Source organism: Bubalus bubalis, chromosome 23 (assembly GCF_019923935.1).
Source record: "Bubalus bubalis isolate 160015118507 breed Murrah chromosome 23, NDDB_SH_1, whole genome shotgun sequence".
Classification (NCBI taxonomy): Eukaryota; Metazoa; Chordata; class Mammalia; order Artiodactyla; family Bovidae; genus Bubalus; species Bubalus bubalis.
Window position 1 is genome coordinate 25,216,547 of NC_059179.1, and position 13,746 is coordinate 25,230,292.

Sequence of the window (13,746 nt, forward strand, 5' to 3'; positions counted from 1 at the left end):
CTGACTGATCTTTGGAACTAAACAAATGCTTTATAAAATAGGAAGATGATTACAAGTCAGGAGCCTCTGGGCCCCAGCGCTTGAGCTATAATGAGGCCTTCTGTCTGTATTTAGATCAACATTAGGAAGGCATGTTTAATTGTGTCTTTCCCTAATTCTATGTGTTATCAGTAACACCTAATTACATTTAAACCACCACCTTGTCTCAAACTGGAAGCTTTGATCAAAGCAGTTTTTAGTGGTTAACTCACCCTAAGAACTTAACACCCATCTTAGAAGAGGAAAAAGATGGTAAGAAAGTTAACTCTCAGCTCCTCTCTTACAGAAACAAGGACAGAATAAGCATGGAGGACACCTTCTCAATGGCCAAACCAAGTGGCCCTCGTTTTACTGGGGGTGGATTTCCCCTCAGCAAGTCATCCAAGGCGAAGTCCTAACTTGAAGCTGCTGGCTGGGTCCTTCTGAACAACTCATTGGAATTCACTGTGAAACATTTTGGAGGAATCTCTTTGAAATCCCTTGGATCATGACATTTAGGGAAATCAGTCCTCGGATTCCAGGATGGAAAGAAACGCAGAACTATTATAGTCCTGTACATAGAAGAGTGATGACTTTCTATTTAATCCACATGGATATTAACAGAGTGTAATTAAATCTATTCAATCAGGTTGAATTATATCAATTCAACCATTGCATGAAGCAGATCTTTTGTTACTACCACATTGATTTATTTTGCAATGCACCACATCTAGATACTCCGTGTGGATGAAAGTTTCGACCCTAATTTCTCTGCACAGACACTGGTGCATAGATTTTATATTAAAAAAATTTTTTTTTGAAATGCAGTGCATTCTTATTAATAAGAATCTATTTTAATTATTCCTCATTAACAAGTCATTGATGAGTTGAGAAAGGTGGACACTAAACTATTTAAAAAGTGTTTTGGGAGTGATTTCTATGTGGAATTTCTTTTCAGGCCTGGTGTATGAAAACCTATTCCAAAAAGACATACTAATAAATACTTCATCATAAAAAATAAAAAGAAGCCTTGTAGAGATCTCAATCTTTGTTTTGGTAGAATACGTAAAGTTTAAAACTGCTGTGAGAAATGTTTAACACAAAGATGTGACTCAGAGGACCAAGACTGTAAAATGAGGGGTTTGGGCTGGTATCCTCTGAAGAGCTGTCCTTCCTAGACCTCACATTTGGAGAGCAGAGTTACAAGGGACAGAGAGCTGTTTGGTTTCCAGGCTACAGGCCAGCATTTTGAGTAACTAAATCCATTGTTATCTTCTTTATTTTGAAACCACAGTTAGGTGGGCATCAGTTCAAAGTTCCCCTGTTTAGAGTGTTCAGTGTTGTGGGACACCCTGGCCATCTTTCTCACAATAACTTGACCTCTGTAATTTTTAAAAAAATGTTTGAGGGGTAAGTAGCTCATGGATAAGCAAGGATAGTATAAGTGGATAATTTCATTTCATTCATCATGAGGAGCAGGAGACTTAAGGATCCCAAGATGTTTGTTTAGATTATCCACAGAGGTGGGAGTTTAGAAGGATCTAAAATCATGTTCTTCTGTCCCTCTTGGTTCACCACCAGAAGTAGACCCAAGGCAATGATGGCCATGAAAGTGATTGATTCTGCAGTGATCCCAGGAAACAACCTAAGAGTGGGGACGTGGGACACCAGGCTAAGACACGAAGTCAAGTTCTGCAGTTGCAGACTTTTGCTGGACCTTTCAGGGTCTCTGAAAACAATGTAATCACATCTCAGAGTTGGTCCCATCAGGGTGAGGGAGCTGGGGTATTTATACCCTCAGGCTTCCAGTCACTGACCAAGGACTGCTCTGGAGGGGTTCTTTTGGTCTTCCCTGCTGGTAGGCAAAGCAGATCTTAGACAAAGAGGTGGCAGTTGCTGACTGTTGGAAGCAGAAGTGGTTAAGTGCTAGGGAACTGAGTCAGGCAGCATCATCCTCTGCTGCTTCTCCTACATGATCCCAATTGAGATCTGCAGATGGAAATCAACCTCCAGGGTAGCTGGTGACCCTGTGATGAGCTGTGATCATCAGCAATTTGTTATACCACGTGGGAGCATGAGGATGGTTACATACACGAGAGAATTTGCTTAGAAAACCTTAAACCTGAAGAATCACGATGAGGGCATTTCTATTTTTGAAAATCACAGATGCTGTCTTCCCTCAGAGCCGACCAACTGTATGCTAAGTCCCCTGTGTCACACCCTCAAGTTGTGAACTTTCAAAGATGTGAACATGTGTTCCTTCAGCATCAGACATGAGTGAAATTGAAGCTTGTCCTCTATCTCCTATTGCTGACAATCCTTCAGCTTTACCGTCTCCCAGCTCCAGTTAGTAACTCTTCTTGCCTGTTCACTTGATGCCAATCCCTGTATGCCAGCTGTTGTACTGTACTACTGTACTTTTCAAGGTACTGTAAGATTAAAAATGTTTTCTTTATTTTTGGTGTTTGTTTTCTATGTATTATTTGTGTGAAAAGTATTATAAACCTACTACAGTACAGTATCACATAGCTGATTGTGTTAGTTGGGTACCTAGGCTAACTTTGTTGGAATTACGAACAAATTGGACTTACATATGTGCTCTTAGAACTTGTTGGTGTGTAGGGGACTTGCTGTATTCTGTTTAGACAGAAGACTTTTGCAGGTAAGGTGAGGTAAGGCAGTTATGACATGTACCGCCTTGGAGGATTTTCTAGCTATTCAGGGACATTTTGAAGTATAGCCGTAACCAACTTCCTTCTGAGCCCTTGGGTGGCTTTATATTAGGTTCACTTCTCTAGGGATGGGGCTTCCCTGTGGCTCAGCTGATAAAGAATCCACCTGCCATGCAGGAGACCTGGGTTCAATCCCTAGGTTGGGAAGATCCCCTGGAGAAGGGAACAGCTACCCACTCCAGTATTCTGGCCTGGTGAATTCCGTGAACTGTGTATATAATCCCGTCACAGAGAGTCGGACACAACTGTGACTTTCACTTTCACTTTCTCTTTCTCTAGGGTCATGGGGTCTGTGATTCTTGTTCTATCGCAGTGTGGCAGAGACTCTGGAGACAGAGGCCAGGTTCAAATCCTGGCTTATTATAGCAACTGAATTGAAGATGAAATGAGTTAATGCTTGGAGCAATGTCAGGCACATAGTAATTGTTCAGTAAGTATCTACCATTATCATTAGGTAAGAAATATCTTGTTTTGAAATTTGAGAATAACAGTTATTACATAATACTTCACTATATCAGTTATAAAGATGATTCTTTGTTTAGAGGGTGAATGGCATTAAAATGTCTGGAGGAAGTTATATTTGCTCATGTAATTTATAGTTTAGTATCTTGCAGAAATGCCATATTGGGGACTTCATGAAAACATCTGTTTATTTCCCTTGTAGTTTTGATCTGGGGACAGGCCCCTCACTTTCAGAAGTCAGAGCTTCCAGAGGGAAAGACCCTGGTGGTCTCTTGTGGCCACCTTCTTGTTTCTGTCCATGTATGGGGAAGGTCAGCCTCTGCTGATGACCTCTGATCTTGGTCCCATCAGCTGAGATCACGTAGGCTCTGGGAACTGACACAGCAGCTCTGTAAGCTCCCTGTGCTTATGTTCAAGAGGAGGAAGAGTAAATTAAGGCTAGCAAAGGGTGGGAGGTGCTGCTGCTGCCTCTCATTCACTGTGCATCCTGGCAGCCCAGGGTGTTACAAGCAGTAACTATTTAGGTACAGGTGTTGCCACTGTAACCACAGCACGGAAATGAGCTATTAAAAACACTGAGATTTGCAGATCATTAGAGATAACTGTGAACTCACAGTGGGCTAAGGTGCTTTTAAAATCACAAATTTCAGTTGCACTGTAAAGCAACATTAGGAGATTATACAGTAGCGTCATGTTTACCCTGGGGTTTTGAGCATTTCAGAAAGGAGTCCTGTTGCTAAACCAGTCATTGACTCTCCCCTGGGCTGATGGGGAGCTGGTATGGTTTCTCTGTTGATGGAGAGAGACAGGATAAAGGGGACTCCCTGGTCATTAGTTGCTGATCATAGCTTCTCAGCAACTGCTGTTACAGCCAGGGTTTTATTGTGCTTACCTCTGAAGAAATTGCTCAGAGCAAAGGTGTGTTGCTGTGATAAGCCATAGAGATGGAAGTGGCCGTGCTAGGAGGAGACGGCAGCAACTCTCCTTGTGATGGGCTATAATTTTGCTATAAAAATTTATCCAGGGTTGATAACTATTGTTTGGTTTCCTGGTTTGCTCAACCAGATTTTGAAGTTTGACCTAGGCCAAGATACCCATCAGAAAATACCATGTCACGACTTTAGAGCAGAATGGCATTGCAGAGCCTAGACAATTTGAGGAAAGATATTCTCTCTCATGGAGAAGGCAATGGCACCCCACTCCACTATTTTTGCCTGGAAAATCCCATAGGCAGAGGAGCCTGGTAGGCTGCAGTCCATGGGGTCGTGAAGAGTCAGACATGACTGAGCGACTTCACTTTCACTTTTCACTTTCATTCATTGGAGAAGGAAATGGCAACCCACTCCAGTGTTCTTGCCTGGAGAATCCCAGGGATGGGGGAGCCTGGTTGGCTGCCGTCTATGGGGTCGCACAGAGTCGGACACGACTGAAGCGACTTAGCAGCAGCAGCAGCATTCTCTCTCATGGGCTTCCCTGGTAGCTCAGCTGGTAAAGAATCCGTCTGCAATCCAGGAGACCCCGGTTTGATTCCTGGGTCGGGAAGATCCCCTGGAGAAGAGATAGGCTATCCACTCCAGTATTCTTGGGCTTCGTTGGTGGCTCGGACAGTAAAGAATCTGCCTGCAATGCAGAAGACCTGGGTTCATCCCCTGGGTTGGGAAGATTCCCTGGAGGAGGGCATGGCAACCCACTCCAGTATTCTTGCCTGGAGAATCTGACAGAGGAGCCCGGTGGGCTACAGTCTACGGGGTTGCAAAGAGTCGGACACAACTGAGCAACTAAACACAGCACATTCTCTCTCATAATTGTATGGAGACCTAGTTGTAATAGGAGCAAAGGGAGGGCATTTTAGAATTTTAAAATGGTAAAATAGTTTAAAAATATATCTCACTATTTTCTTTGTAGTAGATAGGAAGTATTTTTATGGCATTATCCATTTTTAACTTCTAATTCAATGCTGTTTTAGTATACCATTTCTCATATCTATTATTTAAAAGTTCCATTAGGGTTTTGAGACCCATTAGAATTTTATAACAGTATGAAATGTGATATCAACAGGTATACCATTTTTCTTTTTTATAATTAAAAATAGATTTCCTCCCCTAACTTTAAAGTACCTGATTAAAATACAGAATAGAAAGTTAGAGAATAAGCAAAAGAAGAAACAGGGCATCAATAATCACACCACCTATTGATAACTATTGTTTTCCTGGGCTAATACACATTTCATTCACCTAGATTGACTGTACCAGTTATTCTTCCTGTCATCTGTTCTGACTAGTTGGTGCTTGTAATTCTCAATTATTAAATGTTTTGAACATTACCTTTGAAATACTATTATTTTATAATTTTGAATGTGTCTTTCTGGACATCTAAAATAAGTATATACAGATATATTTTGTTTTTAAAGATCAGAGATACAATTGAGATACATATAATGAAAGACCTATTTTAAGTGTATAGTTTGGTAAATTTTGACAAATGCATATGCCCAAGTAACAAGTATCACAATTATCGATGCCCCCACCACCCCAAGAATGCCCTTATGTCCCTTGGCAGTCAATATTCACAGCCCCATACAGCCTAAGCAATGATGGATTTGTTTTTCCATCATATACTAGTTATGTCTTTCTTAGATTTCATATAAATGGAATCATACAGTAGGCACTCTTTTGCACCTGCCTTTTTTCATGTACTTTAATGTTTGTGTGTGTGTGTGTGAGAGAGAGAGCTAGAGATTCACCCACGTTGTTTCTGTCAGTAATTCATTTTTATTGCTGAGTAATATTCTGTTATATCAACAACACAATTTGTCTATGGATTTACCAGTTGATGAAGATTTGGGTTATTTCCAATGTTTAGCTATTATGAATAAAGTCTCTATGAATGTTCATGTTCAAGTGTTTATGTGAACAGATATTATCATTTCCCTTAGTAAATAAAAAGGAATGGAAATGCTGGATCAATTCAAGGGTTTTTATTGTTCAGTTGCTCAGTTGTGTCTAACTCTTTGTGACCGCATGATTACAGCCTTCCAGGCTTCCCTGTCCTTCACTATCTCCCAGTTTGCTCAAACTCGTGTCCATTGAGTCAGTGACGCCATCCAACCACCTCATCCTCTGTCTCCCCCTTCTCCTCCTGCCTTCAGTCTTTCACAGGTACACATGCATTTAGCCTGATAAGAAACTGCCAGTTTTCCTGACTGATTGGGCCATTTTACGTTCCTACCAACAATGTGTGTAAATTCCAATTATTCCAATCTTTGTCAATATTCAGAATTTTCAGTATTTATTTAAGCCATTCTATTGGATATATAGTGATATTCCATTGTGGTTAATACTTGTATTAGTATTTTCCAATGATGACTAATGTTAAGCACTTTATTCCATGTGGTTTTGGTCATTTGTATGTGAAGAGTCTTCAAATCTTTTGACCGTTTAAAAAATCTTTTTATTAGGTTGTAAAAGTTCTTTGTATCTTCTGGATACAAAATGTTTATAAGATATATGCATTGCAAATATTTTCACTTGGTCTGTGGCATACTTTTTCATTTCTTAATAGTGTATTTTGAAGAGCAGACCTTTTGTATTTTATTGAGGTCTAATTTATTCTTATTTTTCTTATGTAGTTTGTACTTTTCTTGTCCTAAGTAATTTTTGCTGACTCTAAGGTAGGAATGATTTTTATATGTTTTTATCTAGAAGTTTTATTACAGTTTTAGTTTTTATGTTATATTTATGGTCCATTTAGAGTTAATTTTATGTGTGGTGTGAGGTTAGAGTAGTGGTTCATTTTTGTTCCATATGGATATCCAGTTTTTCAGCACCATTTGCTGAAAAGACCATCATTTTCCATTGAATTACCTTGGCATATTTGTATTAATAGAAAATCAGTTGACTTTATTTGAATAGTTCTATATGTGAACTTTGTTCTGTGGCATAGTGCGATATGTATCTATTTTGATGACAATAAGTTTAAGTCTTGAAATTTAACAATATAAGATCTTCAACTTTTTTCTTCTATAGATATCTTTTAAATGTTTTTGGATTTATCTATATCTATATACACCGTAGAATCAGCTTAGCAGTTTCTACAGAAAAACCTGCTGGGAATTTGGTTGAGATTGCATTGAATCTAGAGATCAGTTTGGGGAGATCATTCTGACAATATTGAGGCTTTCAATCCACAAATACGGCACATGTTCCCACTTATTTAAATTTTCAATCCATGAACATGGCACATATCCCCATTTATTTAGATTAAAATTTTTTTCTCAGCAGCATTTTGTAGTCTTCAGTGTACAGAAATTGCACATATTTTGTTAAATTTATGCTTAAGTATTTTGCCATTTCTGATGTTATTGTAAATGATGTTTTGAATCTTATTTTCCATTTGTTATCAGTATGTGGAAATACAACTGACTTTTGTATATTCCTTTTGTATCTGAGGACAGTGCTAAACTAATTTGTTTTACAACTTTTTGGAAATACTTAGAGTTTTCTACAGATGTAAACATGTTTTCTACAAATAAAGACAGTTTTTCTCTGTTTCTAATCAGTATGCTTTTTATTATTTGTTTCTTTGTTCATAACCACCGTACTTGCATGGCTAGGACTTCAAGTATTTGTTAGATTAAAGTGGTGTAAGCAGCATCTCTGCCTTGTTCTTGATGTTAGGAGGAAGGTTTGATCTTTCATCATGAATTGTGATGTTAGCTGTGGGATTTTCATAGATGCCTTTTCTTAGGTTGAGGAATTTCCCCTCTATTGCTTGTTAGCTAAGTTTTTAATCATGCATGGATACTGAATTTCATCAATGCTTTTTCTGCATGTACTGAGTTAATCATACTTTTTTTCTTATTTATTTTTAGGGAAGCCTCTATTTATTTTCTTAACATGGTGAATTACTTTGACTTTCAAATGTTAAGCCAACTTGCATTGTTTGTGTGAACCCCACTTGGTCATTTTTATACATATCATCATCTTTATATGTTGTTGAATTAGATTTTATAACATTTTGTTAATGATTTTTATAGCTATGTTCATCAGGGTTATTGGTCTGTAATTTTCTTATACTATCTCTGTCTGGTTTTGATTTTAAAGTTTTGTTGGCCTCACAAACTGAATTGGGAAATGATCTTTCTCCACTATTTCCTCAAATACTTTGTGTAGGACTGATATTATTTCTTCCCTAAATATTATACTTGATATAATTTTCCATTAAAGTTCTCTGAAATCACAATTTTTCTTGTGGGAAGGTTTTACATATATATAGGGTTATTTGGGGACTTTCCTGGTAGCGCAGCTGGTAAAGAATCTGCCTGCAATGCAGGAGACCACGGTTCGATTCCTGGGTCGGGAAGATCCCCTGGAGACGGGTTAGGCTACCCAATCCAGTACTCTTGGGCTTCCCTGGTGGCTAAGATGGTAAAGAATCTGCCTGCAATGTGGGAGACCTGGGTTCAATCCTTGGGTTGGGAAGATCCCTGGAGGACGGTATGGCAACCCACTCCAGCATTCTTACCTGGAGAAACCCCATGAACAGAAGAGGCTGGTGGGCTAGAGCCCATAGGATTGCAGACACGACTAAGTGACTAAGCACAGCACAGCGCAGCATTATTTGGGTTTTCTGTTTCATCTTGGTTGCTTTTGATAATTTGTATCTTTCAAGGAGCTTGTGTATTTCATATAGGTTGTTAACTTTATTGACTTAAAGTTGTTCAAAATATTCTTTTACTACCCTTAATGTTGCCAGGATGCAAACAAATATTCCTTCTTTTATTCTAGATACTGGCAATTTAAATCTCTCCTTTTTTTCTTTATGAGAGTCTATCTAGGAATTTATCAATAAACTTTTATTGATATTTTCGAAGAACTTGCTTTTTGTTTTAGTTGTCTCTATTGTCCATTTTTTTTTAATTGATTTCTGTTCTAATACTTAGTATTTTCTTTCTTCTACTTTGGGTTTGATTTTATCTTATTTTCTCATTCTTTTATGGCTTCTTAAGGTAATTGGTTTTAGCTCTTTCCTTATTTAAAATCTAGCATTAGAGCTATATATTTCTGTCTAAGCTCTGCTTAAAATGCACCCCACGTTTTAATATGTTCTGTTTTCATTATTATTCAGTCTGATTAGTTTCTGCTTTCCTGTGTGACTGTTTCTCTGACTCATGGACTATTTAGAACCATATTTTTTAATTTCACAAACACCTAGGTGCTTCTTCAGGTATCTTTCTGTTACTAATTTTTAATTTAATTCTGTTATCATCAGAGAACGTGTCCTGTATGCTTTGAACCATTACAAAATGATTGCGATTTGTTTCATTGGCCTGGAGTATTGACTATCTTGATAATTGTTTTATATGCCCTTGAAAATAATGTATATTTTGCTTGTGTGGGGGTGGAATGTTGTGTAACTGTCAATTGGGTCAAGTTAGCTTGCTAGTGGTGTTCAAGTCCTGTCTTCTAAATTGTTACTGATTTTCTTTCTACTTGTTCTATTGATTGCTGAGAATGAGTGAGAAAGCTCTAAACGTGGCTGTGGCTTTGTCTGTTTAGCCTTTCACTGTTGTCAGTTTTGATGCTTGTATTTTGAAGCTTTGAAATTAGTGCATAGACATTTAGGATTTTATTTTCTTGATACATTGATCCTGTTATTATTATAAAAATCTTCTCTTTGTATTCCTGGTAATACTGAGTATCTCAAAGTCTACTTTGTCTAATATTAATATATTATTGGTGTTTTTATATTATAGTTTTTCACATCCTATTATATGTAAGCTATTGGTATCCTTATATTGGGCTTGCCAGGTGGTGCTACTGGTGAAGAACCCACTTGCCCATCCAAGAGACTCCTATAAGAGACGCAGGTTCTATCCCTGGGTCGGGAAGATCCCCTGGAGGAGGGCATGGCAACCCACTCCAGCATTTTTGCCTGGAGAATCCCACGGACAGAGGAGCCTGGCGGGCTACAGTCCATAGGGTTGAGAAGAGTTGGACACAACTGAAGCGACTTAGCATGCACACATCCTTATAGTGAAATATCCCCACCATACTAATAGATAGCATGTAGTGCAATATTGCTTTTTTTCCCATTTAAGTTCAGTATGGAGGGCAATCTAGCCCTTTTAATTGGAGGGATTAGACCAATTACATTTAAAGCAGTTATCAATATTGTTTAGTTTAAGTCTGCCATATTTCTATTTGTTTTCTATTTGTCTCATCCATTCCTCTTCACCTGTCTGCTTTTGCACTGTTTCTTTTTATCTTTGTTGAGGTATAATTGACAAATGGTAAGATATATAAAGTGTATGACAGGATGGTTTGGTATACATATTCATTGTAAAAGGAACCCCCACCCCTTTGAATTAATTAACATATTCATCATCTCACATATTTACCTTTATCTGGGAGGAGTAGTGAGAACATTAAAGTTTTACTGTCAGCAAATTTCAATTATATAATACAGTGCAACTATAGTTACCATGTTATACTTGAATTCTTGGACCTTATTCCCCTTATAACTCAAAGCTTATACCCTTTTACCAACTTCTCCCTTTGTTTATTGGTATATGTTTTCTGGTACATATTTCTAGTTGTGAGTCTGTAAATATACTTATCTTTATTCAACTGATATAGTGTATCTTAATTGCACTCATCTCACACGCTAGTAAAGTAATGCTCAAAATTCTCCAAGCCAGGCTTCAACAGTACATGAACTGTGAACTTCCAGATGCTCAAGATGGTTTTAGAAAAGGCAGAGGAACCAGAGATCAAATTGCTAACATCCACTGGATCATCGAAAAAGCACGAGAGTTCCAGAAAAACATCTATTTCTGCTTTATTGACTATGCCAAAGCCTTTGACTGTGTGGATCACAATAAACTGTGTGGATCACAATAAACTGTGGAAAATTCTGAAAGAGATGGGAATACCAGACCACCTGACCTGCCTCTTGAGAAATCTGTATGCAGGTCAGGAAGCAACAGTGAGAACTGGACATGGAACAACAGACTGATTCCAAATCAGGAAAGGAGTATGTCAAGGCTGTATATTGTCACCCTGCTTATTTAACTTATATGCAGAGAGTACATCATGAGAAACGCTGGGCTGGATGAAACACAAGCTGGAATCAAGATTGCCGGGAGAAATATCAATAACCTCAGATATGCAGATGACACCACCTTTATGGCAGAAAGTGAAGAATAACTAAAGAGCCTCTTGATGAAAGTGAAAGAGGCGAGTGAAAAGTTGGCTTAATGCTCAACATTCAGAAAACTAAGACTATGGCATCTGGTCCTATCACTTCATGGCAAATATATGGGGAAATAGTGGAAACAGTGACACACTTTATGTTTTTGGGCTCCAAAATCACTGCAGATGGTGACTGCAGTCATGAAATTAAAAGATGCTTGCTCCTTGGAAGAAAAGCTATGACCAACCTAGACAGCATATTAAAAAGCAGAGGCATTGCTTTGCCAACAAAGGTCCATCTAGTCAAAGCTATGGTTTTTCCAGTAGTCATGTATGGATGTGAGAGGTGGACTATAAAGAAAGCTGAGAGCTGAAGAATGGATGGTTTTGAACTGTGGTGTTGGAGAAGACTCTTGCGAGTCCCCTGGACTGCAAGGAGATCCAACCAGTCCATCCTAAAGGAGATCAGTCCTGAGTATTCATTGGAAGGACTGATGTTGAGGCTGAAACTCCAATACTTTGGCCACCTGATGCGAAGAGCTGCTTCATTTGAAAAGATCCTGATGCTGGGAAAGACTGAAGGCCGGAGAAGGGGACGACAGAGGATGAGATGGTTGGATGGCATCACCAACTCAATGGACGTGAGTTTGAGTAAGCTCTGGGAGTTGGTGATGGACAGGGAGGCCTGGTGTGCTGCAGTCCATGCTGTCTCAAAGAGTCGGACACAACTAAGCGAGTGAACTGAACTGAAACCTCATTCAGTAAATTTCTTATTTCAGATTTTTTCAGCTTTAGAAGTTTCATTTGGTTACTTTTGTATCTTTCATCTCTTTCCTCTTTATGTTCGTGCATTCTTTAGGTACATTAGCTATTTTTATTTTTACCATAGCTGTTTTGAAATCCCTGTCTTTTAATTACATTGTCTATAGAATTTATGGCTATTTCTACTGACTAAATTTTCTTCTGGTTTGGGTCACATTTTCCTGCATCTTTGCAAATCTGGTAATTTTATATTGGATGTTAAATATTGTGAGTATTACACTGTTGAGTGTCTAGATTGTTGTCTTTAAAGAGTATTCAACTTTGTTTTGGTAGATATTTAATTGCTTGTGAATTACCTTAGAGTCTTATTCAAAAATTTTTTTTCAAATAAAACTTGTTTTTAGACTTACAGAAAAACTGCAAGAATTGTACAAAGTGTTCATTGATATGTTTCACCCAGATTAACCAACTGCTATGATTTTACTACTTTAGCTTTATTCATTTATCTATTTTTTTTCTGAACCCTTTTAAGAGAGATGCCTCTTTACTCCCAAATGCTTCAGAATGTATTTCCTAAAAACAAGGAACTCTGTCACATAACTCCAGTAAAAGCAATCTTAGAAAAATTAACACTGTGAATAATATTTTCTAATCTAGAGACTGTATTCAGATTTTGTATATTATCCCATAATTTGGTCATACAATTTTGGCAGAATATCACAGAAGTTATGCTGAGTTCTTCTCATTGCAACACATCAGGAGACAGTCATTTCCCTTCTGATTACGTTGTTTAATATTTTGCTGAAGGTGGTATCACTGTGTTTATTTTGCTGAAGGTGGTATCACTGTGTTTCTCCACTGAAAATTTACTCTCCAACCCATTGCAACTAACATATATACATGCTGCTGCTGCTAAGTTGCTTCAGTCGTGTCCGACTCTGTGCGACCCCATAGACGGCAGCCCACCAGGCTCCCTCGTCCCTGGGATTCTCCAGGCAAGAATACTGGAGTGGGTTGCCATTTCCTTCTCCAATGCATGAAAGTGAAAAGTAAAATTGAAGTCGCTCAGTCGTGTCCGACTCTTAGCGACCCCATGGACTGCAGCCCACCAGGGTCCTCCATCCATGGGATTTTCCAGGCAAGAGTACTGGAGTGGGGTGCCATTGCCTTCTCTGATATATATACATATATATGTATAAAATAGATAAATAATTTGGGACTATGTCAATATTCTTTCCTCCTTAAATTTTACCCATTAGTTTTAGCACTATTGATGATTCCCTCCTGAATCTATAGCGGTTATATTATTTTGCTAAATGGTGATTTTCTTATTCTATCATTCCTTCTCCATTTATTAACTGGCTTTTTACTGGAAGAAAGAATGTTTCCTCCCTCCTGCCCTTCTTTTGCTCTCTTTTTTGTCCTAATATTTATATTTTCAAAGATATTAATACACACATGATTATAATAAATATAACAACTTAAAAAAGAACAAAAAGCTTCCGGTGTCTAAGCTCTTTGACAAAGTGACTATTTTCATCAATTGTCATTGATACAGTGACAATTGAAAGAGTATTTAG

At 38.1% G+C, this 13,746-nt stretch overlaps 1 protein-coding gene across 1 annotated transcript in view; it reads left to right on the forward strand.

Moving 5' to 3' along the window:
* Positions 1 to 2,474, forward strand: part of CFAP58 (cilia and flagella associated protein 58) — a 106,645-nt gene extending 104,171 nt beyond the window's left edge. Inside the window, exon 18 of the mRNA XM_006050100.4 lies at positions 326 to 2,474. Coding sequence (XP_006050162.1) covers positions 326 to 437 — 112 coding nt within the window. The 3' untranslated portion in view covers positions 438 to 2,474. The remainder of the gene's footprint in view (positions 1 to 325) is intronic.
* Positions 2,475 to 13,746: the final 11,272 nt, after the last annotated feature.